This window comes from Squalius cephalus (assembly GCF_949319135.1).
Source record: "Squalius cephalus genome assembly, chromosome: 4".
Classification (NCBI taxonomy): domain Eukaryota; kingdom Metazoa; phylum Chordata; class Actinopteri; order Cypriniformes; family Leuciscidae; genus Squalius; species Squalius cephalus.
In genome coordinates, this window is record NC_137125.1 from 51,082,483 (window position 1) to 51,098,380 (window position 15,898).

The 15,898-nt window shown below is 36.0% G+C and overlaps 1 protein-coding gene across 3 annotated transcripts in view; it reads right to left on the minus strand.

The window, feature by feature from the left end:
• The window catches only part of dock4b (dedicator of cytokinesis 4b), an 86,687-nt gene extending 83,040 nt beyond the window's left edge, over positions 1 to 3,647 (minus strand). For all 3 annotated transcript variants that reach the window (XM_079868419.1, XM_079868418.1, XM_079868417.1), the window contains exon 1: positions 3,468 to 3,647. In XM_079868419.1, the coding sequence (XP_079724545.1) occupies positions 3,468 to 3,510 (43 nt within the window). In that variant the 5' untranslated portion in view covers positions 3,511 to 3,647. The remainder of the gene's footprint in view (positions 1 to 3,467) is intronic.
• Positions 3,648 to 15,898: the final 12,251 nt, after the last annotated feature.

Genomic DNA, 15,898 nt, shown 5'->3' on the forward strand with positions numbered 1-15,898 from the left:
GAACATCCCAGTCAAAGCTCTTCTGGGCTCACTGAGCATTCAAGGGCACTTTAGACAGCAACCCTCTGGTGGCTCTGTTCCAAATCATTCACTTTTCACTGGGTTCATCTAAAAAAAAGAAACATCTCACCAAAAATCAAGTGATATTAAACAATGCATAAAGAAAATGGGTCACACTTTCGATTAGGGTCCAACTATCACTATTAACTAACTATTAACTATGACTTTTGCCTTAATAAACTCGTAATTACTGCTTATTACTGGTTAGTAAGGTAGTTGTTAAGTTTAGGTATTGGGTTTAAGAGATGTGGAACATCATGCAGAATAAGTTATAAATATTATAAGTAAACAGTCAATATCCTAGTAATATGCATGATAATAAGCAACTGGTTCATATGGACCCTAAACTAAAGTGTTACCAGAAAATTTTCCTTATTTTGGGGACCATTAGGATTGTTTGCATTTCCACCCTCAAAATTCCTGTCATGAAAAAAGTTAACATACTACAGAAATCAAAATTACCAGCCTTTTTTTCCAGCATTAATTCAATTCTACACAACAAAATTATAGATATTTTAAATTTAAATAAAGTATTTGTTTTACAGACATCGCTCTGCACTATGAGAATTTGGAGAGGGGGAATATGTTATTATTAATACATTTATATAGTTTATATTGTAATTTAATTACAACTAATATGCATTTATTGTATAATATTTACTCAAACTTCACAATTAAATGTAGTATATTTTTATTCATATTATACTTTTCATTATGAAATTTATAGAAATATGACCAGAGCATGAAAAATAGTTATTCACGCATAAATCTAAGTTCAAAGCATTGAAGTAAAAGAAAATGTAGACGTGCATGGTCATGCCTGACAGAAAATATATCAGCTTCAAAAATGGTGTGGATTAAAAAATAAAATAAAATAAAAAAATCTAATGAGGGGGCACAGGTTTTTTTTTTTAGCAATTCTAAAAATGGGTTAAACTTGGCAGGCTGATTCATAGAAAATATCCACAGAAGCTTAAATAGTTTTAAAAGTTAGTCATATTCCACCCTCAATCTATTTCAGGCTTGTAGTTAATCACATTTGTCTTGCGAAATGAAGACAGCAAAGGAAGAAATGCACAAAAAAAGATTCCGACAAAAATGTGGGTATTTCCACCCATTCAGCGTCTGCGTCTGTTTCCTCAAATGCCACGGCTGTCAAAAACAACATTAGGGCAAAAAAGATCATCTCATAGTTCCTGTTAGCAGGTAAAAAAAACCTTGAAGGAGGGCCATTGAGACTCTTACATGACTTTGCCTTGATTTAATTAGCAGTAATTAATCCAATTGAGGGCTAATTGGCGTCTTATTGCAGTGACTGTGGGGGTTCATTCATATTTCATCAGTGGCCAAGAGTCATTCTTCATTACTCTACATAAAAGCACCACTCGCCAGCCCCCAATTAAACACTAAAACATGGATTTTGTTTCTGGAGAAAGATCAAAAGCAAAAGTGCGAAGCCACTGGATATCAAATCCAAAATCCCTGTTGGGATGAGAGTCCCACTTTAAAGTAACGGACGTAGCGAAATGACAAAATCCTCAGAGAAATCCCTATTACAAGATACATGAAGAGAAAACAGTTGGTTTCACGCCAACAAGCATTATTTGCCCACAGATTTGGGTCTCATTGCTCAGCTTTGAATACATTTATCACACTGATGAATTCCTTCAACAGCTGTCAAATAACCAACAGGACACCGATAGCCTGGTGACTACATCAACTTGATAACCAAACTCCCTTAAGGCACAATCTGACATATCAGGTTAAAATCAAATGAGCATTATCATCACTCTAGAGAATCAAATGGCATGAAATGACAGAGAGAGTCCAATCATTTTACAGCTTCTCTGGAGTTGTATCCTTCACAGATTCAAAGTACAGATAGACTGATACCAATACTTTATTTTACTTAATCAGTTAAAGAATCACTCTATCCATAAAAGCAGACATTTGACTTGATTCTAAACGCATACCCATTTATGCTTATCTTACAAAGAGAAAGAAAATAATTATTTATAATAATAATTATATTATATTATGTCAAGGTTTCCCAGACTGGGGTTCACGATGGACCTGCAGGGGGTTTGTGAGTTTAATGAAAAGCTAATTAAATCACACAATTTTTTTGTTAAATAACAAATCAAAATGAAACAATGTTTTTATTTGTTTAACTGCATGTCATGTGACCATTAGAACCATGAACTTAATTGTATTATTTAATATTATTATTATTTTATTATTGACTTCATTTTATTATTAACCTAAGTTATTAACTTAAAATCTCAGAGCGTACTTCAGGAAAATATATTAGGCCAAAGAGATTCAGCTGACAAAAAAAGTTGGGGAATCCCATGTAAATATGAAATTACATGAATTTGTACATTTTAATGTGTTTGAAAGACAAAAACCTTCCAAAGACAGTAATATGTGGTTAAATGATTCACTGAGTGATAATTCAAATAATAATCAATGTGTCTGTCAGGAGCTGATTAGATGCAATGTTGAGAAAACCTTCAAAAGATTTCTGTAAATCCAGGGTGGGTCTCAGTTTTCAGTGGCTGGTCTGCAATTCCACAAACCTGGAAGACCTTCTGAACGTGGGCTTTTTAAGAAAGGACCATTTAAAATAAAAAAGAAGGGAGAATCAATGATTTATCTGCCATTGTGAGAATAAAATGTAGTCATCAAAAAGGTTACTGTAGTCGGATTAATTACTTAAAACGTAATTTAATCTAATTACAAGTCTGGGCTACTTAATTTTTGGAATCTGATTAGTAATCCAGATTACATGTCATCAGTTAGCACTGTATGTAATCTATACTTCCCTTTATATAGACTAGCTATCTTCATGGTGCAAAACCTTACTTGACCTAATCTCACCAAATACCACCACAGTGATCACGCATTACTTTCAACTGAGATATGCTAGATAAAACGTAGAAATCTCAGCAGTGTAATACTTCACGAAACTCAAATCATGCTGGCATGAATGTCATAGCATAACACATAATTCATTTCACATATGTTCTAATTTGAATGACAACACAGACCACACATTCACATTCTCACAGTTGTCGTATTGCACTCACAAGAGTCTGAATTGTTAAATAGAAGAGTAAATGGTGAACACGTTAAATCTAGCAGAGGAAATGCAATATACAGGACTGTACGATCAAATGCGTTCATTTCCATTCAACAACACACTGCGTTAAACAACATAAACTCAGTTACTCAAAGAAAGTAGCGAAACACTTGTTTCTTTACCAAACATGTAGACTATAAACAAAAGCAGTCAACAAAGCACGCAGATTCCGTGTCAGAAACAAAAAACAAACAGTGTGTGCGGTACACTGATTCAATAGTAACAGACGCTCAGAGTCGCGTGAAGAATTAAACGGCAAACTTACCGACTCCGTATTTCTCGTGTTCTGTAGGAATCCACATGTTCATTGTGTTTGTTTTGAAAAAAACGTATGAAACAGTGCAATGTACAGTATTGGTGTTAAATCACGCATTTCTCCAGTTTCGCATCATCCTCTCGCGCAGTCATTGTTCAGAGCGCTCGAGCGAACTGCGCTGCACGAGATGAGAACGCGGCGGCGCGCTTTTTCTATAAACCAGTGCGCGGCCACTGTGGCACTGGGTAGCATGATGGGAAATGTAGTTTCGTGACGTGCGCGGAACACAACAGTGGTGATTAGACCAGAGAGGTTTAATAATTTAAAAGGTTTTAGACAGAATTAAATATTTTTTTCTTTTTTGATATATATGTAAATATTTATTTGTGTTTTTATTTTATGAAAACCGTGTAATTTCACCGTAATCAGTGAATGAGGTTCCAGTACTTAAGGTTTTTACCTTTTTTATTTAGTGTTTTGTGAAATATTTTATGTTATTTATTACTTTATACACATAGGCTACATTTGTATTGAATTTTAAGGGTTTTGTCATGAACTTCTTTATTTATTTTTTTATATGAATTAAAAAAATGTTTATACAGCATTCATTTATTTCAAGGTGAAATGTGTATTTTCTGCCAAAAAATAAATAGTAAAAATAATCAGCATTTTCAAACAGGTTTACCAAATTTTCCTACCACCCCTTACACACATTCAAAGACATCAAGCACCTGGCATAATTCAAAAATCTCTTTACAGGCTCAGCAAAAATAATTCATAATTTATTGCCAGCACACATTATGCAAGACAATATGCAAAATAAAATGCATAATGTCTTTTATATATCCATCCACAAGAGAAGTGTAATCTCACTTATAATACAGATTCAGTCATAACCTTTCACTCACACAGAGTATTGTCTGTGTTATGAATGGGTGTGCATGACAGAGAAAGGGTTCTGGTAAATGAGCACTGAGTCTGATGTAGATTTTATCTGAATTTCCAATCTAATAATCTGCACTAATCCAATGTTGCAACCTACTTCTGTTTCCTGTATGAGAAATCTAAGTGTACAGAGCATCTAGAAATGAGTCAACTGATCTTTTCAGAAAGGCGGGTACATACATCATTGAGAATGAAATTCAGTCTTGCTTGGAAAAAAGAATTGTACTTCCATAACAGCTCAGCATGTGCAGCGTCTATCACCACATAACAGCTGTTGTGGAAATATAGAAGGATAAAAGGTCATCGATGGTCGGTCAATGACAGTGTTTTTACTGCTGTATGTTCTTTGTCACTGTCAAGGTGGAAATCCAGCTCACTGTAAACAAAGAAACCAGTTCAATACAAACACAACCCCAGTCACGTGTTTAATAACACACATAATTCCACATAGAAAGGGCAAGATTGAAAACTTGAGAAGTGCTGGTTAAACCATTGATATGAGACACAAAAAAAAAGGAAAAAAAGAGAAGAAAATAGGATGAGAGTGAGGACAGAGGCTTTGTGTGAGGTGTTAGACCTTTTACATTTTTTTGATGCCACAGACCCCCAAATACTATCATCCTTTAAAAGGCATATATATTTCATGCAAAAAGACTCAATTATTAATGAGTAAAATATTATTTGGAAAATATTTCTATTACTTTATATTATTATGTATTTTATATACTCACTATTGTACTATTCTGTTAGGTGTATTATTTATTCAAATCATTTATTTAGTAATTTCAACTTATTTTTAATATAAAATATTATTCTCTAAACTTTTCATTTGCAATGGTTGAAGGATTCATCGACTCACTCATAAAGACAGCCACTTATTTTTCCCTGAATGAATCATTGCTTCGAACAAATCGGTTGAGTGAATGATTCAATGACTCTCTCTTAAAGATGGACTACATTCAAAATCAAATACTTACCAACTATAGTATGCGAAAAACAATACGGCAAGAAAGTAGTATGTCCGAATACATAATTTCTGAAAAACATCAGGCGAAAAGTACCTGGATGATAGTCTGGCTATCACCATGCAGACCAAGCTCAATCTTTGAAGATTGAATATGAGTCTGGGGAGTCTGCTCTGTATTTTCTACTGCACAAGAGGCATGATCAACAGGCATAGCTCAAATTACTGTGTACGCAATTGGATAGTCCTTCAACCAATCAGACCAACGATCCAGGTGATGTACTTTGCAGAGTGACGCGAAAACTCCAGGCGGGAAATGTGTAACCAAACGTGTTGATCAGCGGTTTGCAGAGGCAGCATTGGAATCAAGCGATTTTTGCAGGTTATGCAAAAAAAACATGAAAGTAAGTGGTATTTACACCCACTCGAGCGAGTTGTTTGCAAAGAAGCCATTGAGCATCGTCGAGAGGTTAAAAGGAATTGGACAGAGTCGTAACGGCTCAGGAATTGGATTGGATTAAACCAGCCAATAGCGCGCCAGGTGGATAAGCCAGTTTGTGATTGGTTCCCGCAAATTTGTAAAGGAAGCAGCAGAGATATATGTACAGGTTTCCAGCCTGAGCTGCAGGGCGAAATCAAATCGCCGGCAGATCAGGCTGGGTTTACCCAGTCGACCCGGATGACCTACTAGTGACTACTTCCGCCGAGATTCTGGAGAGAGTGTTCGATCGACACTTTAATGTCCCATGAAGCCACGGGAGAGGATTTGTGAATGGCAGAAAGCGACGCAACTGTAACATATAACGTAGGTCATATGACAGTGACAACATGGCGGATGAAGTACACACGAATATTATTCATTCTTATATTCATACTATATAGAATATAATATTTTTTTTAAATCGCAATAAGTTTCAAACCAAATGTAGTACCTACTATACAGTATGCGATTTCGGATGGTCACTTGCTTTCATTCCTGAATGAATCAGGGCTTCAGAACAAATAGGTTGATTCAATGATTTAAAACACCTCTACTGGCATAACAATGCAACCTACAGAGACTCGCTGAAAAATGAATCCCAACCACTAATGCACAGACACAAACACAGACAAGCAGCTTAGCCGATCAAATTCAAGGAGAGAAACTACATGTTGTATAAAATATAAATATGCCCCACAGAACAACTGTGACATGATAATTATGTTGTTTCTGAATCCTCAAATACACGGTCAAAGTTGGACTTGGATACCTGGTGTGCATGTATTGGCCGTGTGGACAATGATAAAGTATGTTTCCATTGGTCTGAAAGCAGAGACTGTGCGTCTTTGTCACAGCCAGAAGAGACCACCATGCAATCCAAGAAACAGAGTCCGACCAGCCGTGCATACTAAACACATGCAGGAGCTTTAAAGTCTGCTCCTGTCTCAGCAGGACTCGCTCTCTCCTATCTGCAAGATCTGCAACATTACAAGTGTCCTGCACCATAGCCGGATGGTTAAGGCACAATTTAAGATACAATTGCCGTATATCGCTCAATAGTGCTTGACTGGATGATTACCTTGCTTAAGAAAAGCTGTAAAATAGTCGATAAACATGGCACATTGCTGTGTCCATTTGCCGTCATTGATTTAATTGTATTGTAATAGGGAATGAAAGGTTGGTTACTAATGTTTGCTTTGTTGGGATAAACCAGTAATATCCTCAATGCCATTATCTCAGTGGGTTAAGGGAACAAATAAATAATAGAAAAAGGAATAAATATATAAACAAAGAAATCACCATTGCCATTATTTCTGTCCCAGAATAAACATGAGACTAAACAAACAAACAAATATTTAAATATTTATAGTTATATTAATTAGTTAAAGTCAGCAGTAAATACTTAATTGCCATTATTTCAGTGTCAATCAATCAATAAGTCAACCAACCAACCAACCAATCAGTCAATCAATCAATAGACAAATCAATCAAACAATCAATCATGCAGATGAGAAAGACATAAGAGCTAACATAACATTTCGATGCACATTTACGCATATGTATTTAGTGGCACTGAAATAATGGCATTCTGAACTCTGAAAAGAATACTGTGTTGAATACATACTTCCATTGGACTGAAAATGGTATGTGATGTGTGCAGCCCTTTGTTAAGCTGGAAGATCTCCAGATCTCCAGGATCTCCAGATTCTCAGCACATGCGGGCATGAGGCCGTGTAAGGAGGATGAGAGGAGTAGCTATCTTTGTTCTTTCCTCCTTTCATGCATCCATGAAAACATGTGGTGAACATGCCAGAGACCCTCAGCACATCTGAAGCACACCATGTAAAATCTTATCTTAGAGGAACAAAAACTTAGATTTTATGTCTAAAAAGGGTTTATTTTTCAACTTGTAGCACAGAATTACCATGTTTTTGGACACACATTTTGTTAGTGACAGACACTAGAGACTGCGGTCTTCCCAAGCCGGAAAGGCCAGTTGAGTCCCGCTCGGAGCAGGACGAGAAGGACCGGAGGGGATGCACAAGCACCATGGTATCAATAGTTTACCATTGTATCACCATGGCTCTTTCAACATTTACTATAGTACTACCATGTTTTTTTAGCATGTATGGTATTGCCATTTTTTATGGTACTATGGCGATATACTATGGTACTATACATGTTTTTCTTAGTAATTTCAGTACCATGGTATATTTCAAAGTACCATATTATTATCACAGTGCTTTTTTGATACAGTTACCATGTATGGTAATACCATATGTTTTGGTCATAGTACTAAAATAATACAGGGTTGAGTCTCTAAATGAGGATCACAAAGTGAAAGACTGAAACTGAAACTTCTGTATGCACTGTAGACAAAATAATCATTACTAGCTGGTATTTCACTTATTGGTGATTATGAACTACACTAATGAGTATAACAGCCACCTGCAGCCTCTGTAAAACCACAGCACATGCTCACAAAAGAAAAAGAGCCCACACACACCGCTCATTTCTAATCATACCTGTATAACCAGCCTATCAGTGAATTATAAAGCATGAGCTTTGTCAGTGCAAACAAATCACAGAGTCATTATAACTCATAAACAGCCCTATGCTCGGAGAAAATACAGACAGTTATCACACTCACTGGACTAGTGCCACAAACAGAGACATTGGATACTAATATTTGCTTTGGTGGAAGAGGCCAGTAATGACCTCAATGCCATTACCTCAGAGGAATAAAGAAACAAACAAATAATAAATACATATTTTAGATAAATGCACAATTGACAATATATCAATTCAATAAATAGATATTTTTAATAAAGGCACCAGTGGTTTTGCAGTGGAATAAATCTGTCAATCTGTCTTTCCCAGTGAGTGAGATTCTGCATGCTTTGAGTAATTGGTGAGAATAAGCTCGGCTGAGTAGGAGGAAGTAGGAGGTTTTCTCCAAAAATATTGACTGTCAAGCATGTCCAAACATGCACTTTATTTTTTGAGTGTTGAGGTGTGTGGTGACGGTTTCTCGGGTCACAAATAACAATGATAAAAATAGCATCATTGAGTAAGATGTTTACGGCAACATGCCTCATGACCTCACAAACCCGCTCTAACAAAGGTGCAGACAGCTTCTGGGACTGTGCTCACATAACCCGCCAAAGAGACCGTAAATAATTGTGACTGGCTTAATTTGTTTTCCTCATGGTGTATGAAAACGTTGCTCTATCTGCTCTTCAGAGTGGAAAATTGCTTCCCTCCTCGATATAAATAGAAATTACACTATTGTCTTCATTTCTGTGGCACCTTGATGGTGGTGTGTCCTGTAGACAGATAGACAGCAGATACAGACATACATACAGCTCCGCATAACACACGCATCTGACATCACAGCTCCAGTGACATAACCTTCAGGATCCTCGTGGCTCCCAGCAACTGACGGGTCTATTTTTTGCCAGCGCCAGGCTTGACTGACTGCTGGATGTGCACCCGTCATCAGCTTTAATGTGAATTGTGTTGTGACATGATGTGCGTAGCTGAGCACAGGCTGATCGGTCCTTTACATGCCATCTGCAAGCAATCGCTTCATTACCGCATGGCACAAGCTGATTGGCCTCTGCTGATCCTGCAGCCAATGAGATTGCTTGCTCAGCATTTAAATAGTCTGGTTCATTGCTTGCTGTAAGCAAGTCCTGCAATGATAAGAGTTCCTCTGAAACGCTGACAATATATCCATACTTGCTCTGCAACAGCACCACATCTCTGCCAAGACAAAATACATTAACATTGCTATATTCAATAACAGGTTAAAACTATTCTGAGAGTTAGGAGATGGATGGATGGATGGATGGATAGATAGATAGATTCACTTCAAGGTTAAGAACTCCTTTCACTTCCTTGTTTTTCTGTGTTTGACTTGTTTTTGTGGTTGGATTTGAAACTAGAGCACTATGTCACTTCCATGGTAAACTATACAAATGTACAACTTCTTTTTTTAAAGAACAAACTGACATCTATGATGGTGTATTGTCACATACTGCTTATTATGAATGGCTGAAGGTCACTGGATTGTTCCTTTCCATACATAAACACACACACAGCTGCAAGGAGGAAAGGGACTCCATAAGCATTGTGCCTGTGTGAAAAGTAAATAGGCCGTTTAAGCTTTGAGGAGGAAGCCTCACAGACGCAGGACGCCTACAGCAGATCCACATGTATAGGTCCTGAAGCCGGGAGATTGGCACAGGTGCTCCGGCGGATCACACACTCAATGGGGTTCTTGTTCTATTTTCAGCTTGCTTTTCATACACATAAATAAAAAACAGCTGTATTTCGAAAGGACGTCCGGAATCCTGTGCATGTGGTGCGCAGGATTTGATGTGCATGGATACAAGAAAGTGTTTGATTATGGTAGAAGGGAAATACGTATAATATGCCTTTAAGAAAAGCACATATGAGCAGAAATGATCCAATTCAATTTTATTCTATGATTTTATTAAAGTTATCACTGCCACACTGACCCACAGTTAATGATCCCTCCTTCTCAACACACACAGGGATAGATCTTCAGACATGTTCTACAAAGAATTATTCTTCACAATACTATTCTCTGGATCATTTAAAAACATCTATATAACCACTACATTGAAATGAACAACATATAATTCACATGAACAGGAATGTTGTTGTTCAAATTTAAAAGGTAAATTAATTGTTCCAAATTAAGTGAATGATTCAATGACTCAAAAATTAAAGAACACAGACAAGCGGTGTCAAACAAACAGTGAAAAGTCTGAATATCAGAAAGACTGAATATCAGCACTGAGCCAATTAAATTGAAGGACCACAACTGCTGTATAATATAACCATTCAAGAACCCTTTTAATCTCAGATTATTACGGAAGAAAATCACAACCATAAATCTAATCAAATTGTGTTCCAAATTTGAGCTTGATATAAAAAAAAGAGCTTTCATAAGATTTAGTTTGGTCGCAGTACCAAATGTTTCCACTAGGTTAGGGAAATTGGTTTCCAATTCTGAATTCCGATTCGGTCATTTATGACTGGGAGGAGTACAAGAGTGACTATTTTTTAGGACCATTAACCTTTTCAAATCATGTCCATGTCCATGTCCAGGTTTTTTTTTTTTTTTTTTTTTTTTTTTTTTTGTGTGTTCATGCCGAAACCTGTATCAAGTTCCCTACCATTCCAATGAAGTTAGAAGCTCTGAAAAACAAAACATAAAATGTACAAAAATGAGCACCAGAGGGCTACTTGGCAACACAGATGTAATATTTGCCATGCCAATAAGGAAACAAAACAAAAATTCCAGAGAAAAGAGAGCGGAAAAGTGATACCATTAACTGGGTCAAACATCTCAGATCCCTAAGTAAAATAACTTACAGTTTTCCAAGTAAAAACACTTTTCACTTTACCATATTCATTATGTGTATATTACATTTGGTTTCCAAGATAATTCTGCATTACTCAATTCATTTATTTTCCCTGCTTGAGATTTACATCACTTTTATCAGCTATAATGAAGAGAGCGATAGAGAGATTTTCTAACATTTCTTGCTAATTCATATTTGAATGGATGGATGTCATCCTTGGTTATAGTTTTTTTCCATATTAAATGTAAAATCAGGTTGCCAGGCAACACATAGGCCTTGAGAAAACTAACATTCACAAATGAACTGCTCTTCTCCGTTATTACTGCTGTATAATAATAACTGAATCAATTAACAGTTATTGCGTCCCTGCTGATGTTTATTCCAGACGTCATGGCCTGAGAGAAGCAGAACAGAAACTATAACAAAAGAAGCATCACATCCGTCCAACAGCTCACAGATTCTTGTGAAATTTTTGGTTTCCAAAATGGATATCCCCGAAATGAAAATGCTATAAACATCGATCCCCGCCTACTCGCATTGATTTCTTAAACACTGACTCAGAGGTGAAGTAGAATCTTTTTATAGACGTTTTCTGGATGTAAAACAGCCACAACTAAGCATTTCTTTAGGGTTTTTGTAGTAAGACACAAGCTCTGTTTCAAACCCTAGTGAGCTGCCCTCCTATAGGTAACATTAATGGCCTGGTCAAAAGAGCTATAGGCAACATAATATGATGTCTTATAAGGGGTCATATTCACATAGGAACATTGTTGTGTTTAAAAACAGCAAGACTAAAGGCCCGTTCACACCAAGAATGATAACTCTAAAGATAACCATTACGATATTATCGTCCACACCAGCGGACAACAACGTTCTGTTTATAAGTACACATTGAGTATTTTCGTCTGCAGCTTTAAAGGCACACTATGCAAGATTTGTACCTTAAAGCAACACTAAGGAACATTTTTTACCTTAAAATAATGTTTCCAAAATCGTATCAGTGGTTCATCAAGTCATAACAGGGTGAAAGGCACTTCTGGATTCGCTTTGCGTCCCTATATCTGATATAACCACACTATGCAAGTTTTCCAAACCGGGTCGCGTTTCTGTAGTTCGAATGAGACATAAGAAAACTACAAATTTGACTTCCTTTACGTCAAGCGTTACAATAGTCATTATTTCGTTTTTCTTTGTTTCTGATGTCGCAATACATCATACTTTCATGAAAGCAATGCAGGTTTGAGAGGTGGCACCCAGACAAATCTCGCGAGAATCACGACTTGCTTTACGGCACGACGTCACATACATCAACAACATATGAAGCAGCCTCTCTGGAAGACACTAGCACGCATTTCAGACGTGAATCATGGCAGAGTCGACGAAGAAAACAAAGAAAGCGCGGTCGGAAGAGTGCAGAGAAGGTTCTGTGTGAGTGGTATTTACGACAGTAACGTTAAATACAAGTACTCCACAGCGCCTCTAGGGGTCACTGTTTGAGAAAAACGGAAACTTCATAGTGTGCCTTTAAACGCGTGAGCTCTTTAAAGCTGGATGGATTCTGATCGGCTGTCATTGGACCTCATTCACCAACCGTTCTTACGAAGAAATGTGTTCTTAAATCCCACTTACGCACTTTTCACGAAGATTCTGACATTCACTAATGTTTTCTAATCTTGGATTTGTTCTTAGCTATAAGAGCAAAATCTACGCACACTCAAGAGCCCTCTTACGCACATTTGAGTGATGATAGTTTGCTCCAAATAATTGGTTACTGCATTTTATTTAATTCCACAGTCGTTTACAATGATAATATTTTACTGTAATGTATTTCTGATCATTTGTTGAAGAAAAAAAACAAATCATATATGCAAAGAAACACTAACACAGCAATTTACATCAGCAATTAAGCTGATTAAATCAAATATTAAGCCTCGTTTGGCATTCACCTGTTGCAGTAGAATTTCTATTAAGAAATACTGAAGTTCTTTTTTCATTTGGTGATTCAAACTTTTGGACATTCTTCAACTTTTCTTGCACACCGCCCTGAAGTGTCATGTCCTTATATGGGAATTTGCGAGGGCGTTTCTTATGCTAATTAGGAACAACTGGCACACGCTTTCAATTACGAAGACGTGGGATTCATCAATCCTAAGAACACAGGTGCGAACAATTCTGTTGTTTAAGAACATGTCTTGAATCTGACGTAGACATTTCTTAGGAAGTTTATTAAGTACAAAGTTAAGAAAATTCGTAGGAAGATATTGGTGAATGAGGCCCATTGTTTTTATTGCTTATCAGCTGGGAAAAAAAAAAAACGTTCTGTAAGCGATTCCAACGATATCGTTTCTCTGTGCCGTTATCGTTATAGTTGTGGTGTGAACTGCTATGCTTTTATATTTAGTAGAGAGTCTGAATGAAAGAATGCAGCCCCCTTCTCTAACAGAATATATTATTTAAGGCAGTCTTGGCGAGCGCTTTAAAAATGGATGCACATTGTGATGGGCTGCTCTGTGCTGTCAGTACAGGGGCATCAAGTCAATGAAGAAGACACAGACCTGCTCTGAATGAACGCAGAAGTCTTGTGGTCAACTTGGTCTACTTACAGACAGGCGGTCTTGTCAGATGTAATAAAATGATGTGGTATTCAAAGAAATGGAAAGAAACGTACAGATTCGACAGGGCCAGACCACTTCATGTTGCTGAAAATGTCCATAATGTGTGTGGAATATTGTTTTTACAAGCACACGTGTTTTTAAGATCTGCGTAATTTTTATTTTCATCACGTTGTTTCGGGGAACATGATCGCATAGTGGCTGAGATTTGTGGTTATTCTGCAAGATCAATCAGTCTGCCTTTTCATTCTCTCACTCCAAAGATAAACCTCCCTTTTCTGTGGGTCAGCAGAAAGACATGACAAGGGCAGCGACGAGAAAAAAGAGAGAAGTGCATGAAATGCTGAACTGCACCAGATGACGGTAGTCACGCAATCCAGAGCAGTCAAAGCAAGGTAACCTTGGCCTTCAGCAAAGAGACAGGAGATGGCCGAGGATGTACTCAGCCGACTGAATGAGCAAATTCATAATAGCATGGTGAAGTCACATGATACATACACATCCTCCAAGGCAAGGCATCTATTTCTTAGACTAATGTATACAAGTTTATCTATACCAAACCTAAGTGTTTCAACATTGAAGAATCCCTTTAGTGGTCTTTGCTATTTCTATCAATTTTAAGCTTTACTACATTGGCATGATTTCTATACATACAATATTGTAAAAATATGTTCATGCAAATAAAAGCAGTGAAATAAATAAATAAAGGGCTACTGAAATGCAGAATAAATTAATAACATAAATTAATAAATAAGTTTTAAAAAAAGTAATCATGTAAATACTGGGATTAATAATATAAAAACTGGGATCTTGTGTGATGTTTTCTATTATTATTAATAATAATTATTATTATTATTATCTTTCAGTGATTAGAATATCACAGACTTGAAGGTAGGCTCTTTCATTTGGGCCAGAAAGTAACAAGGTTATTATAGATAAAACTAAATAAAAAAAATTAATAATAATAATAATAAAACACAATTTAGTTACAAAATTTAGAACAAAAATAAAACAAACTGAAATAAAAGAACATGTACAATAATATATAAAATATTACAAATTATTTCAGTTGGTTAAAACTTGGTGTACTTAATAATTGTAAAAAATAAATAAAAATTATAGATATAATTTATATAATTTTATAAATTCAATTATATATTTTTTTTTATAATATTTTTTGTTTAAATAATTTTATTTTTATATATAGACATATTAAAAAACAAAAACTAGTAGAAATGTGACCCTGGACCACAAAAGCAGTCTTATGGGTGATTTTTTTTAAATTGAGATTTATACATCATATGAAAGCCGAATAAATAAGCTTTCCATTGATGTATGGTTTGTTAAGATAGGACAATATTTGGCCGAGATACAACTATCTGAAAATCTGGAATCTGAGGGTGCAAAAAAAAAAATCAAAATATTGAGAAAATCGCCTTTAAACTTGTCCATTTCTGTTGGCGATTGTGCTGCATCCACTCACAAAAATACATTTTTGATATATTTAAGGTAGGGAATTTACTAAATATCTTCATGGATCATGATCTTTACTTAATATCCTAATGATTTTTGGCATAAAAGAAAAATCGATCATTTTGACCCATACAATGTTTTGTTGGCTATTGCCACAAATATACCCGTGTGGCTTATGACTGGTTTTGTGGTCCAGGGTCACAAATGACAAAAACCACACATAAAAATAAAACAGAAAACATTCAAATTAAAATTAAAACGGTGAAAGAAAACATTCAAATTAAAATGAAAATGGTGAAAAATTGGCAATCACCATGTACCCCTTCTTTCAGGAGTTTGAGGAGAACAGATCACATGATCTCGGTTAATCTGATTTAGTGTTGGCACTGAGATCAGCATATTGGCTTAGTCATACTCAAAGAGCTTTATCAAGAAAATAATAATGTATAATTTAATCCAAACCCCCAAAACTCAAAATATATCTGATAAAGTAAACCTCCTTCCTGGTTTGCTGATATAAAGTTTGACATTTGTGACCCTTGTGGCTGAATAAACTCTTCCGGAAGAAG